The 26,130-nt window shown below is 40.4% G+C and overlaps 1 protein-coding gene across 2 annotated transcripts in view; it reads left to right on the top strand.

Moving 5' to 3' along the window:
- Window positions 1-215: 215 nt before the first annotated feature.
- PDLIM3 (PDZ and LIM domain 3) overlaps window positions 216-26,130 on the top strand; it is a 32,451-nt gene continuing 6,536 nt past the window's right edge. Inside the window, exons 1-4 of one of the 2 annotated variants that reach the window (XM_080928886.1) lie at window positions 216-435; window positions 11,557-11,708; window positions 12,898-12,982; window positions 21,710-21,897. In XM_080928886.1, coding sequence (XP_080785012.1) covers window positions 343-435; window positions 11,557-11,708; window positions 12,898-12,982; window positions 21,710-21,897 — 518 coding nt within the window. In that variant the 5' untranslated portion in view covers window positions 216-342. Of the gene's footprint in view, window positions 436-11,556; window positions 11,709-12,897; window positions 12,983-21,709; window positions 21,898-22,272; window positions 22,341-26,130 lie in introns of both variants that reach the window. The other variant, XM_080928885.1, reaches the window with a different exon arrangement.

The raw sequence follows: 26,130 nt of genomic DNA, 5'->3' as shown, positions 1-26,130 counted from the left end.
AAGTGCGCTGCTGATCAAGTAGACGGTAAACGGGAGGACAGGTGTTAATCAAGGGAAAGATGGAAGCTGTAACCTGAAGCCTCCTTGGGCGGGGACAGGTCTGGGTGACAGCACCCAGCTGGGAGCTCCTCTGGCCAGTCTCTCACTTCCAAAGTTGGAGCTCTCCTTGGTGGGAGGGGGCGGGGAGGAGGGGAGGCCAGTGACGTCACTCTGCAGCAGGGATAAAACTCCCGGACAGCATTTCCCAGCTAGGTTGCAGCCCCAGGAGTAAGTGGGTTGTCCGATTCTGAGACTAGTGTTTTGCTGAGACCCCGTCGCTGGACGCACTCGCTGGAAGGCATCATGCCCCAGAATGTAGTTCTCCCGGGCCCTGCGCCCTGGGGCTTCAGACTCTCTGGGGGCATAGACTTCAACCAGCCTTTGGTCATCACCAGGGTAGGTGTTTTCCGTTCTAATTTTTTTTTTGGTACAGGTCACCTGTCCCTGGAGTTAAAAGAGAGTAACCAAGAAGCCCAGGGAGGGAGGCGGGACAGTCCACTGCTGGCGGGGCCTGAGCTTCTGGCTCCCAGTGGACTTTAGCAACAGGCTGTGAGGATGCAAAGCAGTTTTGAGCTCAGAATCTCTACATCCCTTTTCCTTGGTCCCCAGCCACGTTTCCCAGAGACATCAACTGGCAGCGTGGGTTCCTGGGCTCAGAGGAGGGCTCCAAAGCTGAGGGGTGCTTTTAGCTTTCCCCATCTCGTTTCCTTTCATATCAAACAGAAATGGAGAGCAAGAAAGAGGTGTCACTCTCCAGTTATTTGGTGGTGCTAAACTTGCATCTGAGCAGTTTTCTTGCCAGGATGAGAACTTTAGCAGGGTGCTGTTCTCAGGGCACAGCTAGGACTGGCCAAGTTGGAACCTCTCATATCAGCCAGACAGGGAAAATATTACTAATGTGTATTCCTCCGTTTCCAGGCATTTTGGATAAATATTTTCCAAAGCCGGGAACTTGGCTGAGGCTGCATTACCTATAATTCAAACTACAAAGAAAACCTGGGCAATAGTTTACCTGATAGGGCACAACCACTCAGTCTAATAACTTTGAAAAATAAGACTTTCGTGTCAAAAACCAAACCGCCTCATTTGGGGTTATCCAAAGCAGAAACTGACAAGAAAGAGGGTGTAAGAATAAAACCCAGGGTTCCTTTGCTGTCAACAAATTTCTAGAATAATTGCAAAGCATCTAGTTGATAACTTCCTCGACTTTTAAAAGCATTTTTTTCAGTTATTCATGCAAGCCATTCTAAACGTAAAGGCACAAACTTTTAACTATTACATTTTTATGTTCTAAACGTTATGCCTCCCTTACTGCTTATGCTATATTTTATGAATCCATGCTTTAGAACACGATCACTCACAGACTTTGAATAGGGCGATGTATGCACGTTAATATTATTTGTGAAGCTCTATGCTCTTTAAAAATCCCAAAGCATGTATCAGAGGGATACATACGACGACTCGTTTCAAGCTTTGTTTTACATTTTTCAAAAACATGTAAACACATCTGACATGTGTTTTTATATGAGACATTAAAACATACCCCCAGACATGCTCTTAAGTAAATTAGGCAGAAAATGCTTCCATGATGTGGGCCAAGCAATTCCTTTTATAGATTTACCAAAGAAAACAGTTTCCACTGTCTCTAAGAAATGTGGGTAGTTTATAAAGTTCCACTTGCTCATGTTAAGTAACAGAAGCTCTTGAATCATAACAAAGAATAAATCATATTTAAATTAAATCCAAAAGAATGGATTATACCATAAAGACCTTCGAAGGAATTTATAAAAGAATTATCTTACTATTACTCTGTAACATATCTGTCTAATGAATCATATGTTTGAAACTTGGGACTGTTGACACTAAAAGCAAGGTTTATCTTAACACATCTGCATTCAAACTACAAAGGCCATCGGTAAATGTATTCGATGTCATGATATTTTTATTTGAAGAGCCATTCTGTCTTGGATTTTTAATTCATAACTAATGTGTGTCACAACTGTGGGCACTTAATTCAAATAAAGCAGACATTATTTACTTAAAGTACATCTTTTCAATGGTTTTAACTTCTAGGGAACAGATAACACTGAATTATTCAACCCTAAGTATCCCCAGAGCCATGCATATTGGGGATTCTTTTTATATCAATGCAAGCCCACTCATTTGGGTTTTTATGCCTTCATGAATTCTTATTAATATGTACAGGATAATTACAGAGACATGAAACATCACTTGGATAAAAACCGCAGAAGTGTCAGTCAAAAGTATCTGCTGCTAGGCACTAATTCTATTTTATAATCCTGATATCATTCTATCACTTAAGTCTACACATGAGAAAAACATCCCTCACTGTCCCCAATGACATCCAGTTTGTCAGTGGTGCTGTTCTTTGGGCTGCTGGCTTTAGTCAAGATACCATAACTTCCTGCCCAGAAGCCTGCCTAGGGTCTCCAAGTCACCCTGCGTATTCTTACCATCCACCTTTGAAAAGTACAAGGGCCGTTCATCCTTCCCATTAAACATCCTTCAGTGACACTTCTAACTTCTAGAGAACAGAAGGTAGGTTCTTCAGCATGGCTTTTTACTCCCTGTTCTGACTTCTTCTCTGCCCTGCCTCTCCTGTTCCCCTTCTTACTCCATACATGGACAGTGATGCCACAGCTCCGGGCTGTTTATAATCTCCCTGGCATGGCCGTGCTTCTGATACACATCACTCTCTCCCAGGATTCTTTTCTCCAGCCTCACCCCATAGTCCTCTCTGCCTATGAGAACCTTTTTGAACCTTCACCCCAAGCCCTCCTCTAATCCTCTAATGGTGGTCATGTCATCTATTGCACAAGCATGGCTCTCTGCCGACCCCTAATTATCTTGTGTACACCCAGCATACTTAAGCATATCCTACTCCATCACCTGCTCCTCGGGGGCAGGAATCTTTTACATCAGAAACTCTTCAATACATAGCAGCATCCGGTACATCACATGCGTTATAAACATAAATATAACTGTCATACAGATGACTAAGTTGCTCACCTTTTAAATAACTTCATTGCCATAAAGAGGGAGATTGTGCTCTCAAAATAGTCACTCCACAATCAAAGTAATTCTTTGGTTAAGTTCTTAAGGACACAAAGAACTGAAATGCTATGCTTAATGTTGAAAGAAGTTGCATCTATGAGAGGTATTTTCTCAAGCCGTCTATGTTTGGTTTTGTCCTACATGCTAGACTGTATGCCCTTCCTGTCTGGTGCAGTAGAAATTCGGACTATGGAGGGCCCTCAGTTCACGATACTGCCACTTTATAATGGTTTGAAAGTGACATTCCTTCTATTCAGACAATACTTAAGAGTGTTCACCTCTGCCTAGGCTAGCAACTGACCGTGTGCTACTCTGTCTTGATACTGGACAGTGGTAAAGAGCCACAGTTAGTGTCAACCACATGATCAGCAGAGCAACTGTGAGTTGGTGTATTGCACTGCTTTATACCAGGGTGTTTGGCAGGATTGCTAAATTCAATTTTGGCTAATATAAGGTGTCTTCAGCTGCATAAAGAAATTGCCGTTGCTTGGGATATAACCTCATCCTAAGTCAAGGAGCTTCCCGACAGTAAGCAAGTCCTCCTTAGGAGACAGTGGAGCTTCAGCCAGAGCTTGTGGGAGGGCTACTGACAGATAGAATCTGAGCCAAGGCTGCCAAAGCTTTGGTCTCAAATCTGAAGAATTTAAAATAACAGTTCACACAGACTTGCAAAAGTAGCAAGCTCTCTACAGATCAGATACTGTCAAAACTGATGGTGAGCCTTTTTTTAAATTTATTTATTGTATTTATATGAGTACACTGTAGCTGTCTTCAGACACAGCAAAGAGGGCATAAGATACCATTACAGATGGTTGTGAGCCACCATGTGGCTGCTGGGAATTGAACTCAGGACCTCTGGAAAAGCAACCAGTGCTCTTAACCGCTGAGCCATCTCCCCAGCCTGATGGTGAGCCTTAAGAGTGAGACTGTTTGAGGGCCCTGATCCTTGTTCTGGAGCTGGTTGCTGGGGGTCATATAGTTCTCTAGGTTGATTGATAGATTCGGATATATACTTATTTTATGGCTGCACATGCCGTTCCCACAATGCAGCTGGTTTTAATTATATGCATAATCAATTACACATAGATGTAAGATAGTAAATAGAAAATTCTCCTAAGAGTTTGTTAGAAAACCCAGTTTTGCCACAGTTTTCTAGAGGATTCTAAGGCTGTTAAACACACTGTTAGGAGTGGGTGTATATCTATAGTCTATACCGGCAAAGGAACTGGGCTACCAAATTCATTATTACTAGAGGAGCGGACATTTCCAAAATCATGGTCCCAGGCTGCTAATCTGTTTCCTGTGTCCTCCTGCTTTAAGGCAAATATATTACCCACTTCATCTACTGAAACTACAGCTCACAAAGTCACCAAAAAGAGTTTCTGTCCCATAATTACTCATAAACCCACTAATCAGTGAAATAAAGTTTAGTATAATTTGAAGAAACATATGCACACACACATCAAAAGGAAGGAAAATAAACCACCAAACCCAAGATTTTTCTAAACAAACCCTGCACTACATTTTGTGTAAAATAAAAATGTAGGTTTGGGACACTTGGTTTAAGAGGGACTTACGATACAGTTCAAGTCTGAAGTGCCTTGCACCGCACTGTTTCGAATGTTCAGTCTTTAGGAATGTTGATGGCCAAGGAGCTTTTAGGACGTGGGGCCTGGCTGATGGAGGTTTGAGGTCTGAGGTTACACTGGTTCCAGCCTAGGTAGCCTTCTATCCCCTCTATGGCTGTGTTAGATTTCATATCACATAATGACACAAACTCATAGATGGTGCATACTTCAGACACTGCATTTCATAGAACAATGCTTGAATTCACATCTCTACATGAGCTTCTTTTGTTTTGGAGTGTGTTGTTGGTTGCTTGGTTTTTTTGTTTGGGAGTGGGGGTGGGTTTGGTTTGTTTTATTTTACTTTGTAAGAAGATCCTAAGGGTTTTTCTGGAAGTTTCTTGACTGACCAGGAAGTGGGTTTACTCTCACGGAAGACACAAATTGTTGATATTTGTAAAATTCCAATATGGAGTACAGCACAAATTCATGTGATGAGGCCAATAAGTCTTTCTCCCCTTTTATCCCTCGTTTCCTGCAACTCAAGGAACTTCAGAGTCAGTGTGGCTGAGCTAGACCTGAGGACCAATTCAGACTGTGCCAGTGTATTCTCAATGCTTGCTTCTCTGTCTCTCTGTCTCCCTCTCTGTCTCTCTCTCTCTGTCTCTGTCTCTGTCTCTGTCTCTCTGTCTCTCTCTCTCTCTCTCTCTCTCTCTCTCTCTCTCTCTCTCTCTCTCTCACACACACACACACACACACACAAATCTGTGATTTCAATCTAAACTTAATTTAAAATTTGAAAATTCAGAATGGGATGCTTATAGTTTGGACACAATCTTGTTCTAGGATAAAACAAGGGAAGTAGAAAAATGGATGTAAATTAAACCCTGTGTAATTTTGTGCTGGCAACAGTGATGTCTATGGAGAATCACTGGTTCATATGTTCATAATATTGATTACAAAATATCCTGTTAAGTGAAAAACACGGAGGGACAGTGATTATGATTTAAGTGGACCCCTCGCCCCTAAGAAGTGCACATATCAGTGGAAGAAGTAACATGTGTGTACATAAACTACCATGACAAACTGGTCCAAAGTTTTACAAGCAAAGGTTGGTGTGAGAGCTAGCAGGAGGCCAGGAGGGGGAAGCTTACCCACCCGGAGGCTGCACAGAGCAATGGAACAGCCTATGAGACAACTTCAATAGGAATTTCAGATTTTTCATGGAATAAATAGCCCCATGTGAGTATCTTACAATTTCTGTGCATCGATTTTCTCACTAACAGTAACTGGTTTTGGAAAATTGTCTTAAGAATTAAGCAAGATAAAAAGCCCCAGTAATAATGCTATCATAACAGTAAAACCATTGTTTTCAGCCCAGACTATACATTAGAATCTTGCAGATCTCTTTTGGAAACACCTATGCTGAGGGTCATGAGCACATTTTGTGTAAATGATGTGAGAATGTCACCTAGAAATTGCCACAGTACTCAGTTCCTGGAGGGATTTATATGCCTGACAAGTCTTCCAATGTTCATTTGTCAGGGAACGAGGGACAGCTGAATCAATTAACATGAAGAGCCAAAATTATCTAAGGTCTCTAGGTCTCTTCCTATTGATTCTGAGTCTTGATTCCAGACATCCGGTATAGGATGGAGTCTTTATGGCCAGCAAGGGCCCCAGATGATTCTGTGACAGAGAAGTTTAAAATCACGATGCTGAGTGATTGACTGTAGGGCTATGGCCAGTTATCTCTCTGGTAACCTCAATAGTTAAGACATTAATGACCACAATATGAAAACAAATCATTTAAAAACCCCATGCTTCATCTCACCTCTGTTCTCTCAGCTGGAGAAAGCATAGTAATAAAAAGCTGTGGGCACACTATAAGAATCCAAAGTAATACTATAATAGTAGAACATTAAATTAAGTCATGAGTAGTGGATTCTTAAGCCTCAGTGAATGGTTTAACTTACAAAATCAAAGTCAGGTCACCAGGCATTTTAGTCATTTGTCATTCTAATCATCAGCCTTGATGAACTAGAAAACTAGGTAAGATTAAAAAGCATCGTATGCCTCCTTCTCTCTGTATATCCCTTTTGTGCCTGATCCATCCATCTGTGGAGAAAGCAGTGAGGACAAGCATGTTGAAAACAAAGTGAGAAGTGGATTCTCACCATCATTAGCAACATTCCATTCTGCTTCCCCTTCTGCTGCTGTGATAGGACACCCTGACCAAACGCAATGTAGAGGAAAGAGGGTTTGCTTCAGTTTCCACCTCCAGGTCACAGTTATCACAGGACGAGAAAGGGAATCCAAGGCGGCGTTTTCCTGTATCACACAGGACTGTGCACTCATTTCACAGCCAAGACATACAGCAGGGACCATGGTGGAAGCTGTTTGTAGCTGGAAAGCTTGTACTGGTTTTCCTATTCCTCTCAGGACCACCTGCCTAGGGTTGACACTGCCAACAATGACTGGGCTTTCCCACATCAACCAACAGTCAAGACACTCCCCTACACACATGCCCACAGACTCATCTAGGCCATCCCTTGGTTGATGCTTTCCTTTCAGAACTCTACTTGGTGTCAAGATGAGAGTTAAAGCTAGCCAGACCAGCTTCTGAAATGCCTGGTGACATGGTCCTGTAGCTGCTCTCAGTTCAGCAGGAAGCCCTGGATTACTTAGATCTTTCTTTTAAAAACAGAACAGTCTTTTCTGCTCAGCCTGTCATAGACCATTGCCAAAAAAAAAAAGGTGAAAACACTTTTTAAATGTAACATTTTGTAGAAAGATAAGATGAAATCCTTAACTTTCAGATTTACTGTTAATAAAATTTAGTGTCTTCTAATACCTAAAATATTTGACTTTGATATTTGAAGTCTGCTCAATATATAAAGTCAATGTTTATTACTTGTTCAACATTTAAGATCTGATGTCTGCTTAAAATGTGTATAGACATTTAACCCATTCAGTAGCACAGTGCACAAGCACAGACACATATAGACGCACATAAACATACAGCTCTATTTTCTATTCACTATAACCAAAGTTAAAACAGAAAAAAAAAAAGGTTAAACACTTCCAGATTAGGATTGACTGTTCCACAACTTGAGTCTGTTCAGCTGTACTAATAAACCTAGGAAAGGCTTTACAAATAGACACACTAAGCCTCATTTAATGTTTTAACCCAAAGGAAGAATTCTTGCCTTAGAAGCTTAAAAATAGAAAGCACTGACCTGGATATTCTATACTGAAAGAATATTAAACAATTAGGATTCTTTTTATCCCTACAAGGGCCATTGGGGGTGGAAACTTTGTTCTGAGTCGAGGAGAACTTCTAAATAAAAGTAGCTATGAAGGAACTCCCAGAGGCTGAGTTGTAATAAGCCCAGTTGTTCTCACCAAGCTTCTATCAACTCTTCCCACTAAAAAATCTTCATGACCCAGAACTAACCAAGCACAATAAACAATCTAGAGATAGTTCTGGAGACCTAGGACACATGAGAACTATTTTTGAAGATTTCATTTATCTAAATGAACTTGACTCTCTCTAGGGGCTCAGAATGGAACAAAATAAGCAAATTAAGAACAGTAAATTGACTATTGTTAATCCTGTAATAATGTATTAGGGAACACTAAAGCTTATTCCTGGAGCAATCTGAGGTTTAAAATAAGACTCATGAGTAATTCTGATTTACAATCTCATCCATTTCCAAATATAAAAAAATGGTACGTTCGCAATAATAATAATAAACTGGGCTGAAATAATGACTCAGTAGTAAGAGCACTTGCTGTACACACCTAGGGATCTGAGCTCAGACCCCAGCATCCAAGTGATAATTCTGGCATGGCTGGGCCTGTAACCCAATCACTGTGAAGCTGTGGAAACAAGGAACTTCTACTCAGCCAGCCTAACAGGAAAACAGGGAGTTACAAGTTTAGTAAGAGATCTTGTCTCAAAGTAAATGTCTCAGTTAGGGTTTTACTGCTGTGAACAGACACCATTACCAAGGCAACTCTTATAAAGGACAACATTTAATTGGGGCTGGCTTACAGTTTCAGAGGTTCAGTCTATTATCATCAAGGTGAGAACATGGCAGCATCCAGGCAGGCATGGTACAGGAGGAGCTGAGAGTTCTACATCTTCATCTGAAGGCTGCTAGTGAAATACTGACTTCCAGGCAGCTCGGGTGAGGGGTCTTAAGCCCATGCCCACAGTGACACACCTACTCCAACAGGGCCACACCTTCTAATAGTGCCACTCCCTGGGCTAAGTATATACAAACCATCACAGTAAATAATAAAGAAAATAATACTACAGAATACCTAATGTCTCCCTTTGTGTTTGTACATGAAGATGCATGCAATTGTGCCTGTGAGCATTTGCACAGGGAGTGGGGGAGGGAGAGATAACATATACACAACACACATATATAATTTTTGAATACTTTTTTCTTCATATGCCCCAATTTAAATGACTTTTCCATTCATTCTTCAGTTTTTTTCATTTACTGAATTTATCTCTAGGAAATACACTGTGAAAAATTAGAAATACGAATAATTCTTGACCTATGATGGGTTATATCCTGATAACACCTAACACCATCAAAAGTTGAAACTACTGTAAGTTAAAAATGCAAAAAGCATCTTCATAGATTTAATATACCTCTCTCTCCCTTCCCCCCCCCCTCTCTCTCCCCTGACTTAACCTGAGCTCCAAAATTACCTCCAAAATCATTAGCAAGTGTTCTACTGCAAATCACCAGCTATGCAAAAGGCCAAACTACAGTGCCCAAAGCATGGTTCATCCAGAATTTATGCATCTTTTGAACTGTGGTAAAGCTGTTAATTGCCAGTCAAATAAGCATGAGTCAGGGACCCTCCAGCACATAAGCTTGCAGGCTAGTTATACAAGATAGTAATAGATAAGTAAGTGATATAAAGATAGTAATACACAAGTAAGTGATATAAAGATAGTAATACACAAGTAAGTGATATAAAGATAGTAATGCACAAATAAGTGATATAAAGATAGTAATACACAAGTAAGTGATATAAAGATAGTAATACACAAGTAAGTGATATAAAGATAGTAATACACAAGTAACTATTATAAAGATAGTAATACACAAGTAACTATTATAAAGATAGTAATACACAAGTAACTATTATAAAGATAGTAATATACAAGTAACTATTATAAAGATAGTTACACAAGTAAATAAGCAAATACAAAATTAAAAGTAATCTTCATGAAGGAAATAAACTAGATATAAAGATAAATAACAAGGCTGAGGGACTAGAAAAAAGAAACTTCAGAACTTTAGGAGATTTTTTTTAAGTACATTATTTGTACCTAAACCTGAAGGATAAGAAGGAGCCATCAGACAAGGAATATTTCATATAGAAATAGCTATGTATATAAAACCTTAAGGAGACACAGGATCACTGTGTTTGAGGAACTTAAAGGAAATCAGAATAGCCATTGTGTAGTATATAAAGTAGAGGAGGAATGGGGTCAGATGTCTGGACGTTTAGCTAGGGAGATATCCATGTGAATACAGACAGAAAACTGGGAGAAAAATTTACCCAGGAAAAATAACCTTTCATTTTTAACTGAATATTCAGCTTACTAATATTTTACATTTTCTATTTCTAAGCATAAAAATTACAGCAACATATATTCTATATGCTTTCCTATATACTAAAGTATTATTCATTTCATTTTCCACTTCTAAGAAATTCATACACATTCTGATAGAAAAAAAAATGAATCTTGCTTTTCACCTATTTTGGAAAATCTCTGATTTTTTAAATAGCATGTTTGGACCATTTATATTTAATGTAGTTACTGATCAGATTTAATCAAAACCTATTGTCTTATGTGGTGTTCTCTATGTATTCCACCTGTTCTTCATTCATGGAGAAGATAACATGACTGAATACAAACTTCCTTTGTGTTGTTGGTTCCCAGAGGCTCTTTACATTGATGTTAACCTTCACCAGGCCATTAGCAACGTATTGTTTTACCTGAGTTTTTCTTAACAGCTGCTCTGTTGGCCACTTCTTCCTCCATGCTCTGACACAGATACATCTATGGAGGCATGGGTTCCACCTTCCTTGGAGGTCTCTACCTTTCATTGAATTTTTGGTTTTCTTCCCAGTGACCTTAGTTCTCTAGAATTCCATAAATGTTTATATTGCCTGGCTTCTTTTGGTCAGTTCAAGAGTGTCCAGATTCTAGACTTAGAAGTTCTTGTCCTATAACGGTTTAAGCCATTATAACTGGGTGGCTTTTCAACAACAAAAATTGATTTTTACAGTTTTAAGAGCTAGAAATCTAAGTTAGGCTTTCAACATGGTTGGGTTCTTGCTGGGACCCTCTTCCAGATTTATGATGACCAACTTCTTGTGTGTCTCTACAGAGATTGAAAAAAGAAAACCAGCTATTTTGTAAGGGTTCTAGTCTAAGTTGTAATGGCTCTAGACTGCTGACCTTCTCAAGGGCTTCTTCTTCAAAAGCCAAAAAAAAAAAAAAAAAAAAAAAAACCCAAAAAACTCTATCTCAAAATAGAAATTCTGGCTAACAAAAAAGCTTTAAAACTTTAAAAGTATTTGTTTTCAACGGAGAAAATATTCACAGATATAGTTATATGAAATATTTTTTTAAAAATATGGCTAGTATGAAAATTATTTAACATAATAAAATATCACTAACACAACTGAGCAACTGAGAGTTCTTTTAAAATTGGGTTTAAGATTTGGCAACTAGCGAAGTGCTAGACAATGTGCCAGGATCACATTCAACTGCTAAGTAGAAAACTCAAGAAACTGCTAGCTATCAGATTTTAAGTGGTGTCTTGGTTTCTTCCAGATCACTCCAGGAAGCAAGGCAGCAGCTGCCAATCTGTGTCCTGGAGATGTCATCCTGGCTATTGATGGCTTTGGCACGGAGTCCATGACTCATGCCGATGCGCAGGACAGGATTAAAGCAGCATCTTACCAGTTGTGTCTCAAGATTGACAGGTGCGCCTCAGCTGGTTGGGTCAAAACTTGATCTGTTTTTCCAGAGAGCCTGAACAAGAGCTCTAATTGGTCTCATCTGCCTCCTGAGAAATATCGTAGGCCTAGAATTCTGATGGAGTTTCTTATGTATTTGCCACTTTATTCTTGTATTCACTGGAACTGGTCAATCTAGCATTTATGAATGAACCATTTTCAAAAATAATCTTTGAAATGTCAAAATTAAAATGGTACAGAAAAATGGCTTTTTCTTATACTAGCCCAGGGGCTTGACCATGAAAATAATTATGGCCATAAAAACACAAGAATGAACAGCTGATCATATATCCATGATATGGAACAGGACTGAAAGATGCTTCATAAGGAATCTCCTGGTTTGCCCAAAGGTGACCGTGTTAAATTTGGTTGCCAATATCCCCTCCGCCATTTTGTACAGGTTCATATCAAAAGGTAGTTACAAGGTGTGAGGAAGGCGCATGCATGAAATATGCAGAGCTTTCTAAACCATCTCCTAAAGCAAGGATATGAACCCTACTTATGAGAGCCTTGGTGTGAAGCTGAAATTAATGAAGTGGTAACTGATTACGAAGTGATCATTGATTACAGCGGCCATTTGCATGTGATCACCATGTTGAGCTCAGCATACATCTCCACTGGTACAGAGGACTGGCTCCACCAGACACAGCCACGTCCATAAGCCTCATGAAGAAAAACAGATTCTTTTTTTATCTGTGCCTATGCTTCAGAGCCACAGCTGCATGCTAAGAACAGGACAAACCACAGTTCTGGGATGCCAGTAACCCAACCATGTGGCCAGTCTCGGGCTCTGGCTCCTGTGGCGGCCTTGGAAGGAGAGGAGAGAAGAGAGACTGGGACAGCTTGCCTCCTGGTGTCTTCCGAGTGTCTCTAAATCTCCCCCTTCTGTGGTTCTTACACACACTGGAGATGTGCATTCTCCAGAAACCACACCATGCACTCCAGGCAGGCTTACTGTGCTCTCGGGTCCTCAAAAGGATCCTGACGATACAAGACTAACTAAATGAGGCTGTACAGAATAAGCAAAAGACAAATTCTTTGGGCTTAAATTAGGGAGGGTTGCTATTATTTTTCACAAACATGATGGGAAATAATGTGTATATTTTTAAACAGTGCCGTTTGGATTCAGAGTTTGCAAACTTTGTCTTCTTTGCAGGGCAGAAACTCGCTTATGGTCGCCGCAGGTGTCTGAAGATGGAAAAGCGCATCCCTTTAAAATCAACTTAGAAGCCGAACCGCAGGTAGGAAGTTAAGAGGAAGTGATATCACATTCAGTTCCTGTTCAGGGTGGGGGAGCTTCCTGGGGGCAGGGGTGGGTGAAGAAGTGTCGGATTAAGAAATCAGAACAAGTCCCCCAGGAAGCTGTGATTGGTCTCTACTCTGTGAGATTAATTTATATGATCCGTGTGTTCTTACAACCAGGCAAGAACAGAGAGTGTCCTTAGGCAAATATCTCTGAAAAGATCAAGTATATTCTCTGCTGGACATGTTAGTGTGTGTCTGTGGTCCCAGAGTTTAGGGGATGGAAGCAGATTGCTGAAAGATCGATGCCAGTCCAGAAAGGTAGACACCAGTCCAGAGTGGACAGAAAGTTCTAGGCCAGCCAGGGCTCCACATTGAGGCTATTCCATACAAAAACAAAACAAAACAACACCATAGGGGAAAAACACACATCCTCCTTAGGAACAATATGACTCATTTGCATGGAGTCCACCTTTTCATTGTTATTATTATTTCTTGTGATAGACTTCTACCAAATAAAAAGCCATGATGTAATCTAAGAACCTTAAGTTGTTCAAATAAAACAAAATAAAAGCTAGGCTGTGCCATTTGGAACAGGTGTCTCTAATATATTACTGTGCTCTTCGGTTCTCCAAGGTCCTGTGCAGGTCTTATTTTGACATCCTTCTCAGCTCTGACAGTCTATAATTCAATTTACCTCACCCCAAAAGGATTGAAGTTGGTTATCACAGAGATATTCTGACTTACAAAAGATAAAGGCCTCTTTCCCTGAGGCAACCCCGTCTCTTGAGCCACGTGAATCTAATCATCTGATACCTATCTGGCTATGTCTACTTTCAGAAAATCCACCTCGCCCCAAAAAAAATAAAACCTCAATTATAATACACTGGAAAATCTAATTAAAATCAGTTTAGGGACCTCTACTTAGAAGCTGCCAAGGCTTAGAGATACAGAGATACATGTTTCATAGCATCTTTGAAACAAGTTTTCTATTAAAATGCTCCATATTCCTAGCGTGTAGTTTTCTGTCTACCTAGGAAGACTGTCAGAGAGCACATTTATAATTCACACTTCTCGCTCTTGTCCTTGTCAGACTCCTTGGCTCCCAGGTTTGTCCTGAATGTTTTCTACTTGCCCCAGCAAGGCACTGTCCTCACATCATAAAACAGACATAGCACAACAGAGGTACAGGCTTCTCAAGAGCTACTCAAAGTATCTCATAGCAGCGTAAACAAAGGCCTGAAGCTAGTCAAAAGAGAGGGTGGCCTTAAGCTTACTATCTTGTCTCCTTAACCCCAAAGCTGTGTCAGAAGCCTCCCCAACTTTCAAACAGCACACACCTACTGACCTAAGAGCTCTCTGTCATCACTACCATTGTGACCATGAAGAGTCCCTTCCTTGTGACTATTACTAGAGTCATTCTAAATTGTGGTCCTTCAAAGTTTTATTTCAGTTAAAATACAGTTCTCTCCCCGGCTCACACACAGGAAAGGAAACATAACATGTAGTCTTTACAGGGGAAGGAAAAATTTATAAGACTTTTGCCCTAGCTTTGGACTAAAAGGGAAAGGAGAGCCTGTGCCCAAAAATTATGAGCAAAATGAAGAGAAAATGGGCCTCAAGGAGAACCAATAGGATATAGACTATTCCAAAGACTATTCCTCACTGAGACTCACCAAGGCATAGCCCACAGCAAGCACCCAGTAAATTACAGACTAACGAGTGGGTGAAATTAGCTGGCCAGAGAATGAACTATGCATTTCCCAGCAATGGTCCTGAGGAGCAGTTCAACTACCACTCCAGACGTTAGGTTCTGTGTGATCTTGGAAGGTGGGTGGTGGATTTAGGTCAGATAAGACTTTCATTCTTTAGAGGAGCAAATGAGCAAATAATGAAAGAGGTGGGAGAGCTAATATAGATCTGCCCTCCTCAGTTAAAAATGCTTAGGACCAGAAACTTTCGGTTAATTTGAAGCATTTGCATATACACAGTGAGATACTTTATCGAAGAGACACCATAAAGCTTTATTTTGCCTTTTTTAAGTCCTGACACATAGGTTCAGGGTTATGAGCCCACCCATTTCATTGGACCCAGTGCATGAGACCAAACATGGGGTTTTTTGTTTGTGACACCATACTTTTGCTCAAAACACTCTTCTTTTTGGAATGGTTTGAATTTCTTGATTTTGAATTAAAGATATCTAACGTCTAATGGCAGAAAGAGATCTGAAAGCCATTGGTGGATCACCGCACATACTAGCGTCCTGTATGTGGACTGGTAACACCTCTAATCAGCATTGAACTTGACACAAAGAAAGGTAGGCGAAACACATTGTAGATACGTCACCGTCGTGGTGCACAGTGCTTTGCAGTAATGCACAAATCTGTTTACCCCCCATCCATGTTGGCTGGTCATTTAGAGACAACACACATGAAAAGGAGATCCCTGTGGCCCTTCTGCACACATCTCTAGAATGCAGTGGATAAAATTCCCATTTCTTTGTCCACACACAGCACACATCGAACACCTCATTGCATGCACCCTTTTGTGAATTACATTCCTACCCCAAATGTCTCCTTGTTTTCCAAACTCTAACTCACCAACCTGAGATGTAAGATCCGATGAAACTAAACAGGTTCAATTGATGGGCTACACCCATGGTGAGACTGAATCCCAGTCGCTGCTCACACACTGTAAGGATTGATGGAACCAAGGTGTACTTAAGCCAGGATAGGAATCTGAGTTTCATTACTTCTCTCCAGAACTTAATGTCGATGACAATTCCTGAGCTGAAATGAGAAAAGAGATCTCTTCTGCAAATCTGTATGCATTAATTTATGATTATCACTCTTCTAAGAACTAGCTTTTAAGGCATAATTCTGATTTTTAAATATTCTGACCTCTTCTTAATCATTTTATTAACCCAGATATCCTGAACTTAAGGGTTAAAACACTACCAATTTTTGCTTCTTTTTTTTTTTTTTTTTTTTTTTTTTTTGAAATTCTACAAATGGGGAAAAGGAAATGAATTTCTTTTAAAAGAAAAATGAAAAAGGTGACGATTAGGTTAACAACTGTAGCAGGCATTCAGATGGAGCCTTTTAAAATTCCATTCCTTTGAGTCATGCCTAGTCCTCACCGGCTCTCTCTTCAAGAAGCCAGTGTCTGACTGGCTCCGAGATAGGAACAATTTCAGCTCTCCTAATCATCAAAGGGTTTCCCCTCATGCCGCTCTTCTAACATGACTAACTCAGGCATTCAGGCATTTGGTTTACAAAACAGCTGAGTTTCAATCAGCTCTGCCATCTGAGTGTCCTGAACACCACAGAGAGAGTTTCTTCTAAGGGGTCATACATTTGGGGCCTTTGCACTTGGAGGGGAGGGGGGAAACGAAGTTTTAAGTAATACCTTGCTTTACAAAAAGATTTACTCTTCCCCTTTAATGGGGACTATGTAAATGGAGAAGCTTCTGGAAACAGAGGCGTGTCAGTTGGGGAAATGATTGTCACTGTGAACATTTAAATGTTCTTATGGGTGAATGGAACATGTCCACAGACGGTAGAATATTTGAGCTCTTGTTTCTCAAGCCAAGTCAAATTGTTATTAGAGTAAGTATTGTGTGACCTTTGGCAACTGGATAAAATATTCGTATTTACTGAAGGAAAAAAAACTATGTCTCATTATATAAGACCAAGACCAATAGCATGTTGATATACAGATATAGATGGTATAGAGATATATAAATAGCTATATAGATATACATATACATAGAGATATAGAAATAAAGATGTGTGTGTGTGTGTGGTGTTTTTCCCTGTAAGTTCAGACTTTGAGACTTTTTCTTACACAATTACAATAATTGATATAAAGCTGAAATGATTAGATTTTTCCATCTTCTCATACTATCATGACAGAGAGACGTTTTGTTTTTACAGACTCGGATTTGAGTCTTAGGCTTCTAAAGGACCTGAGAAGATGTTCAGTTCAGTTTCTGACAACTGCATGAATTTATTCCCCTTGAGCCTGGCAGCCTGGGAGCCGGCTTAGGCATTTCTCTAAGAAAGGCATCTCTCTAGACAAGTGTGTGCTTAATCCTTCTTCAAAGCTGTGTTTCTCAAGCAAACTGTCACATTCACTCCTGCCTAATGCCAGCTGAATAGCTCAAAGGCATGATGCACCTCACATGGTACGAAAGATGCTCTTAAGAAACAAATAAAAAAAAAATGGCTCTTTCTAAGCAGCAAGAACATTATGCCCATGCCTTTGCAAAGAAATGCGTCTTCCTATTACATGGGCAGCCACAGTTTGTTTCCATAAAGTTAGTGACAATCTTTAATGTTCTGATCAGGAGAAGGTGCAAGCTTTCATTGACATTTTCCCCAACACTCTTCTAATGGGGAGTGGAAACACTTGGAGCTTGAAATGACGGTTTTAAGGATGTTTTTTCCCCCACTTGAAGGCTGAGCTTGAACAGATAGTTTTGTATTTTTCAAGCCCTGATGCTACAGATTCATTGCCTCACTTTGACTTGATCAAATATGTGCTCATTTCACATCCTTGGTTTCCTGTGTCCCTGTGGCTTTCACAGGAAAGGTTTAGAAAATACCAGGTAAATGAGAGAATTGAAGTGTACACCTCTGCAGATAAATCTAAGGTGAACTGTCTTGAGTGTTGTCATTTCCAGAAGTGGGGAGGCCCCTGCGAGGAGCCCCATTTCTCTGCTGTCAGTGGCTTTCCAGCACATGCGTAACTTGTATCATGGCTGCTCTAACATTTCCACTCCTTCAAAATATCATTCCTTAATACAAGCTTCTAACACTTAAAGGCCATATTTTAAAATTGTAAATTAATCTGAATGACTCCCCCCCACTACAACTACTTTTCAATAAAATTTATTTGAATGTTTTCTCTGAAAAAACAAATAATCTTTTTCTGGAAGAGCTGGGCTACATAGAAACTGCTATATAAGAAATTAGTATGGCATGTGCTTTTCCAAGAAAAGCAGAAAAAGAAGGAATTAATGTGGGCTAGTAAGCATCTAATTGGCTTTGTCTTTGAATGTTTGTCCATCAACAATGATGTAAGACTTGGACAGAATGCTGCCTCTCTGTGCCATCATTAAATTTCTTGTTTAACTTTGGTGTATATACTTCATTGTGCTTTGGGGGATAACTCTAGAAGCCCATAAACTAATGCTTTGCAAAGCCTAAACAAAAAGTGTTTTAAGCCTGTATTAGAAAGACTTCCTTTTATGGTGTGAGTAGAAAATTAAATCATTTTTCTTTTAACCAATTCCACTTCTAGTGGGGGGGGGCGGAGGGAGGGAGAGAGAGACAGACAGAGAGAGGGGGGGGTTGAGCACAAGTAAAACTGAAAATCACAAAGAACAGGAAGGCTTGGAGCTGGTTAACTGCCATTTGGAAGCCCCACTGGGAATTATGAATGCACAAATGCTTTCAGAGGGGTTGATCGCTTTGCAGGACGGTCACCATCCATGTTTATTCATTATCTGAAACGTAAGAAATGAAAAATGGAGGCTGATATTTTTCTCTAATCAAGCCATCATAGTGTGTTAATTAATTATTATAAAAGTAATGCTATTGTGCTCGCTTCGGCAGCACATATACTAAAATTGGAACAATACAGAGAAGATTAGCATGGCCCCTGCACAAGGATGACATGCAAATTCATGAAGCATTCCATATTTTTAAAGAAATTTAGACATTGTACTACCTGAGGACACAGCTATACACCTCCTGAGCATATACTCAAAAGATGCTCCAACATAAAAAAGGACACATGCTCCACTACATTCATAGCAGCCATTTGTAATATTTGTAATAGACACAAGCTGGAAAGAACCCAGATGTCCTTCAGCAGAGGAATGGATACAGAAATTGTGGTACATTTACACAATGGAGTATTACTCAGCTATTGAAAATAATAATTTCATGAAATTCCTAGGCAAATGAAAGGAACTAGAAGCTATCATCCTGAGTGAGGTAACCCAGTCACAAAAGAGCACACATGGTATGCACTCACTGATAAGCAGATACTAGCTCCAAAACCCTGGAATACCCAAAAAACAATTCACAGACCTTATGAAGCCCAAAAAGAAAGAAGGTCAGAAGGTCAGTAATTCTTAGAAGGGAGAACAAAATACTCACAGCAAATAGAGGAGCAGAGATTGTAGAAAAGATCATCCAAAGACTGCTTCACCTGGGGATCCATCCCATATGCAGCCACTAAACCTACACACTATTGCTGATCCCAAGAAGTGCTCACTGGCAGGAGCCAGATATGGATGCCTCCTCAGAGGCTCTGCCAGAGCCATACTGATACAGATGAGGATGCTTGCAGCTAACTATCAGATTAAACACGGGGACCCCAATGAAGGAGCTAGAGAAAGGACTGAAGGCACTGAAAGTTTGCAACCCTATGGAAAGAACATTATCAACCATCCAAAAACTCCAGAGCTCCCAGGGACTAATTTACTAACCAATGAGCACACATGGAGAGACCCATGGCTCCAGTTGCATATGTAGCAGAGGATAGCAGTGTCTGGTATCAATGGGAGGAGTGGCCTTTGGTCCACTGAAGGCTTGTTTTCCAGTGTAAGAGAATGTCAAGGTGCTGAGGTGAGAGAGGGTTGTTGGAAGAAAGAACACTTGCATGGAAACTAGGAGAGGGAAAGAGGGGATGGCAGTGGGTGGGTAGGATATAACATTTTAAATGTACATACAGAGAATATCCAATAAAAATGAAAAAAAAAAGGAATGCCATTTACCAAGATTTTAGAGACATTTCATACTTTGGTCTATAAAACCAACTAGGTTTCACAAAGCTTGAACAGCTTGTCTTATCCTGACTAATTCGCTCTATAATTAGTATGGAAGATTTATAATCCATCAAAGCTAAATCGGGCAATTGGTCTCTGTCTCCTTTCATATCAGAAGAAGCTACAAAGGCTCAAACCACGAATGTCATCATTACTTACGATTATTCCCAGCACGCTTTCTTCAAGTCGTGCTAATGTTTAGTCCAAACGGTAATCACAAAAGTCAGCCAGCCAAATTCATTGTGAAGTCAGCTAATACCCCAGGCTGTATGACTACATAAATGTTTGCACACATATTTTTACATGGTGTGAGATCCAATGCTGGGACATTTCTAAAACTATATTTGGTGGTTTCAATTCTCTTGCTACCTGGTGTCAGAGAGAATAAACGTCATCCAGCCCAGGCTTCAGCCTCGATCCATTCTTGTAGAGGAAAAAAAAATAGATGAACAGGTTTTAATTACTCAAACAACGCTATACAGTCATGGGCAACGTTGTAGTCAACTAAAACCCTTTGAGAATCAGGGGACTGTTAACATGTGTCCCAGGTTGAGGTGACAAACCCTGTCCTTGATATCATGGCAGTGTCTCTGCTGTGACATGGAGCAGATGGAGAAATGATTCATTAGCTAGCAGTTGAAGCTGTGGTCCATTTGCACTGTCCTAACGACTTTTAACAAGGTCAGTCGGCCTGTATGGGGAAACATTTCAAGCAATTGTGGATTGTTTCAAATCTGTGTGCAACACTGAGTGCACACGCACAAAAGAAATGGGTATTATAAAGATTGCGGTGTAGCTTTTCCTGCCATTTAGAAACATTTGCACACAGGACAGCCTCGTGTGCACTCTAACATCCCTGCCAGTTTCCTCTGGTGCCTCGAAGACAAAGACTAACAGCTGTGAAATGTATCTGTATATTCAAAGCTAGAAAACATGGTTTCTACACTTAGCTGGGTCATTCAGACATGTTTCAAACTCAAGGCTTGAGACTCTTCTGTGTGGTCCTGTTCCTCAGTCAGCAGAGTAAAAAATCTGTTTTTAATTATAATGCACACACACACACACACACACACACATTCATCTTTAGATTCATTTGTTTTTCCAAGAAAGGGACAACCATGAAGAGTTCTTTAAGGACACATGCAACATTATCACAATAAAGAAAAAGGAATTCTGTGTGTGGGGTTTCTGCTTTTAAAAGTCTTTCTATTCTCCTTACTTTTTGGAAGTACAGCCATACTCAAATTAAGGACTTGGGTCTTGTCATATTGGGTATTTTTAAAAATAATAATAATTGTTGCCTAGATAGGCTTAAATGATACAGGATAATGCTCATTTGCCTACTGATTTATCTTTTCACTTCTTAAAATGGAGGGAAATTCATTCAGATGTGTCAGATGTGGTGGTAGCGAGCCTGCCTGGGATGCGCTGGGTTCATTCATAAGTATCACAAAAGCAAATGGGTATTTACAGAGAAGAAAGCACATATGTAGCTGCAGCCAGAGAGAATAAAAAATCTGGTAATTTATCCTAAACTAAAAAAATAAAAATAAATTAAAAAAAAAAATCTCACTTCCAATACACTGTTTTTGGAGTCTCATAAGGGAAGCCAATGAAACCAAAAAAAGAAAAGGCCACTTTTTTTGTTTGAATTTTGAGGTATCCAATGAGACACAGTCAATGATACCTCACATTTGATAGATGAACGTAGCATGTGTAATATGAGAGAGACATGATAGGCAGATCCTAATTCCTCCCCTAACCGGTTTGCTAATCCTGTAGCAGGTAGCCCTGCCTTAATTAACAACAGCATTACTGACAGTTTTGTTCATTAACAGCTTTGTTGTGCGCTCTCTGTGGCTCTGTGTATTTTGTCTGCCGTGTACAGGAATTCAAACCCATTGGTACCGCGCACAACAGAAGGGCCCAGCCTTTCGTAGCAGCAGCAAACATTGATGACAAAAGACAGGTAGTGAGCGCTTCCTATAACTCACCAATTGGGCTCTATTCAACTAGCAATATCCAAGACGCGCTACACGGACAGCTGCGGGGTCTCATCCCCAGTTCACCGCAAAAGTAAGTACTGACGTTCAGCCCTGGCCAGCGTTCTTCATGGTGCCGTTTCTTTTCCAAGGTCCAGCTCTTGCCATTTTCTCCTTTATTTTCTTGAAGGTACTATCAAACTCTCGTTTTTTAAAGGGAAGCATCTCAGACTTGGCTCTAATTGCTCTGAAGCCCGGTAGGCCAGTTCCTAAATGTATAACGACTGTGTGGATTTAAAAAAAGGGGGGGGGGGAATCTCTGGCCTATCATCACCTTCCTTTGTCATGTCAATATTTGGTGGTAAATGAGTCCGTCTGGGAAGTTCTCCCGAATTTGCTCTTTTACCCTTGGAAGACTGAGCCTCCACTGAGAGATTTTTTTTTTTTCTTTAACCCTTTGTTTTTACAGGATGTGAACTACTTTGAACACAAGCACAATATTCGGCCCAAACCTTTCATAATTCCAGGCCGAACCAGGTCATAAATTCTGAGATTGTGAAATTTGAAGTGCATGCTGCTCTAATGAGTTCTTACTAATCACCAGGGAAAGTAACTTCTAGGTGGCTGGAGTGACCTTTTATTGTGAGCTTCTTTCAAAAGCAAAAAGAAACACCTCACTTCGCAGCCAACAGTTGCCAAATAGCATCCATTGCTGAGGGTAAATGCTGACTAGATGACAGAGCTATGAAGTTTTATGTGATCACCAAGTGTATTTATAACCAGTGCCCCAGAAGCCCTGGAGATCCTATCCAGAACACAGTGACCTTTGAGTCAGGCAGAGGTACCCTGCCCCAGATCAGGAAAGCCCAGGCTGCAGGGACAAAAAAATGGAAGCCAGCTTCAGGTGGTAGCAGCAAGAGGAAGCCAGGATTGCTTTATGTGTTTGACAGACCGGCTGTTCCCCTCAACACCTGCTTCTCTTTGTACCTTCAAACTCACCAGCCCTTATATAAGAATAACTGTTCCTGTGTCTGGATCCTCACAAAGAAACAAAGTCTCCTTGAGAAAGAGACTTGTCTATCTTGTGAAGAGGGAGGGAAGTGGTTATTGAGGACTGCTGACTCCCAAGGGATACATTGTATAGATCATAAGAACCATAGTGGCCAGGACCTAAACTCTTACCTGCCAATCAGAGAAAGGATGATGGCTAGACAATCTTTCCTAGAATCTTGTCTGGAAATTGAACTTCAGTTGAAAGCAAGTAGCAACTTCGGGAAATCCCAAGGAAGCCATTTTTCAGACTAGGTTGATCCTGTCTGGTTAGTAACATGGCATCATGGTTTGCATCACGTACCCCAAACTGGGAGCCCACAGGTAAGCTCATGCCATGGGCATTCATTTAACCCTCCTGTTGCTTTATTGAGAGGGGATAATGAAATGCTCTTACATGCCAGCTTATTGAAACGCTCATCACTGTTTAAGGGCATATTAACTGGTACATTTCACAATTTTGTGACTGAATCTATAGGTGCTTAGCTCCCCCTGTGGCTAGTAAATCATTATGATTTTTTTTAAAGTCGACTGCAATAAGCCACAGGCCCTTATAAGCCACATAAGGGCCAGAAGATTGTCTCTAAACAAACCACACAACTTCCATAACGTCAGACAGAGGAAGAAACATGAATGGAGAGGGGGAATGCTGTGGTGCCAAATGTAGGGTCTGTGTCTGGCCAGCTCCATGTTGAATACCTAACACCTAGAGATGAGCCAGGACCACAATAACCAGTGCTCATCACCCGTGCACTTGGTAAAGGGACAAAATCCCAAGAGACCCCAGCATTATGAGAGAGAGAAATTAGAAGCTGTTCTCCATCTCCACTTTGCGAGGCCACACCATCCTCTTCGCTACCTGTATCCGTTCCTTTTCTCCATCTTTTTCCCCTAATACAACCCCCACACCACTGCACCCGCAGTCATGCTATACACCGCAGTAAAAGTTCAAAATGCTATTTCACTATTGGACAATAGGCAGCTACGCATATTGCATAAATGCAGACCCAGGGACACATTTAATTGCCCAAAGCTTCAAAGAAGGTCAGAGAGGCTTCTTCTGTGTTATTTTGAATGGGATGAGAAAGACAAAGGGTTCACGTGTATGTCACTTGCAGGTCCCTCTTAGTACAACAGAATAGCAATAATCATCTAAAACTAGGTACAAATCCTAAGGACTGGTGGAAACGCCTCTCTGTCCAGCCTTTCTTCCTCTGTCCCCCCACTCTTTGGTCTAGCCTCACAACTTGTGTTCCCTCCCAGGGTTTTTTCATTAAGATAGAATTTGGAGGCTGCATTCCAAGCTGCTACTGCCTGTGAATGAACAGCTTGTTTAATCTGCCATCAGGCAGGTGTAGTGGGTATATTCGTCAACGCACCTGGTGTCTCAGCATTAGCACTGGCGCATTTGATTACGTCATCACAGTAGAAGCCAGTGAAAGCCTCAGCATTTTTATATGGAAATATGCAACAATTTAAGTTCAGAGTGACCATTCAAAGTCAAGGCAAGATTTTCTTTTTATAAACCTGAATGTAAAAAATGAAATGTTTCTGGGTAGTTTTAAACAAGTGACCTCTTGAAGTCTTATCTTCCTCGATGGAAGTCTGAACACAGTCCCAGGGAAGTTCGTTGTCTGCAGAAGAACCCACCTGGTTGTGTAGCAACTGAAGTCGCCTTCCTCTTTACAGATACTCTTGCCGCATGACCGAGACAGCATCAGGAGATCACTTTAGCATCTGCATTCTGGGTCACTAAGAATGAATAAGTTCCTGAACTCGGGATGATATTCCACAGGGTCTAGAGTCCCTGAGAATTGTCTTGTTTAAATCAGCAACAGGGGAATTCTTAACATTGTCTTGGATATTTATAAAAGGTCATTCTCACTGCTGTTACATCATTTCCTGTACTTAGGACCCCCTAATTCAAATGATAAAGGAAGGAGAAATAGAGACATAATCTTTGACAAATTAAAACCACATGCACATTCATATCTATATACAATCCCTAATAACAGACAAGGGTTACTAATTACATATCAAAATAAAGCCTATCTCTGAATTCCCATTGATAATAGTTTGTCCAGCATCTAGCATCCAGCGCAGGACACAGGAAGCCAGAGACATTCTAAATCTTTCCTGAATGGATTCATTATATTTGGCCCAAGTTCCTCAAGGTTTAACCCACTGTCTCCAACTCCCACTTTTCAAGTTCGTGAACCCCGTTACACTTATGTCAAATCATTTAATCCTGGCCAAAGTGCTCTGCAAGAGAAACGTTTCTTCCTTTCTTTTAGCAGTTAAACTCGGTTTTGGGAAATAGCCAACGTCTAAAAACTGGTGAATAAGGCCAGATGCTATTTTAGTACGAGCCCTAACTGGTACCCTGGTTGGGTTTTAAACGGGTTCTCAACAGGTGGGAGCTAAAGGGATGGTGTAAACCCTAAAAGAAAGATGAACTAATTTATTGAAGATACTGTTCAGACTAACCAGCTGCAACATTGACCTTAAAGACTCACTGCTCAGCATTCTTTTGGGTTTTGGTATCTATGTGGGGCTCTAGATAAAAACAGTAGCCCTTTAAAGTAAATGGGGCCCCATATGTCACAGATCAGATTATTGACCTTGAGGCAATCACATCACATATGTGTATCTATCCTGAGTTCACGACAACACTAACAGGCAGTCACAGCAGAGGTTTGCATTAATATCAACACCTCTTTTTGCTTTCTTCTAAACGGCTGTGCATTTTCAAAGACTCTCTTAATACATTCCAGTTTCTCCTAAAATGTATCTCTCTGTGTGGATCTACCATGCTCTTAAGGGGCTAAGAATAGACTAATTACTTAGCATGCATGAGGCCACAGGTTTAATTAATTAATTAATTAATTAATTAACAAAATGCATGTCGGTTGTGCCTGGTCTCCAACTCAGCTTCATAAAGAAAATCTCTCTAGTTCTTCACTAGAGTTACCAACCTCTGTGATGTCACTGAAGTCCCTAAACCTTGTCCTTAAAGGGAAATTAAAACTATGCATGGAAATGCATGTGAGGTCCAAAATCTTGCATGAGACACCTGTGTACAAAGGAAACAAACGTGAGCCTTGAGTATCATTCAAATAATGTGAGATAAACTATTTGTCCTATAATCCCCAAGGGCAAGGTGATACACATTTGTTGACTGTTTCTAGCTCTTGTATTAAGTTATAGAACAACTTTTAAAGTATGCTCTTAACAAAATAAGTGAACAAAAAAATAATATGTTGAAATAGTAACGGTA

This window comes from Micromys minutus (assembly GCF_963924665.1).
Source record: "Micromys minutus genome assembly, chromosome: 14".
Taxonomy (NCBI): Eukaryota; Metazoa; Chordata; class Mammalia; order Rodentia; family Muridae; genus Micromys; species Micromys minutus.
Note: the sequence above shows the minus strand (reverse complement) of the source record. Positions and strands in the feature narration are given on the sequence as shown.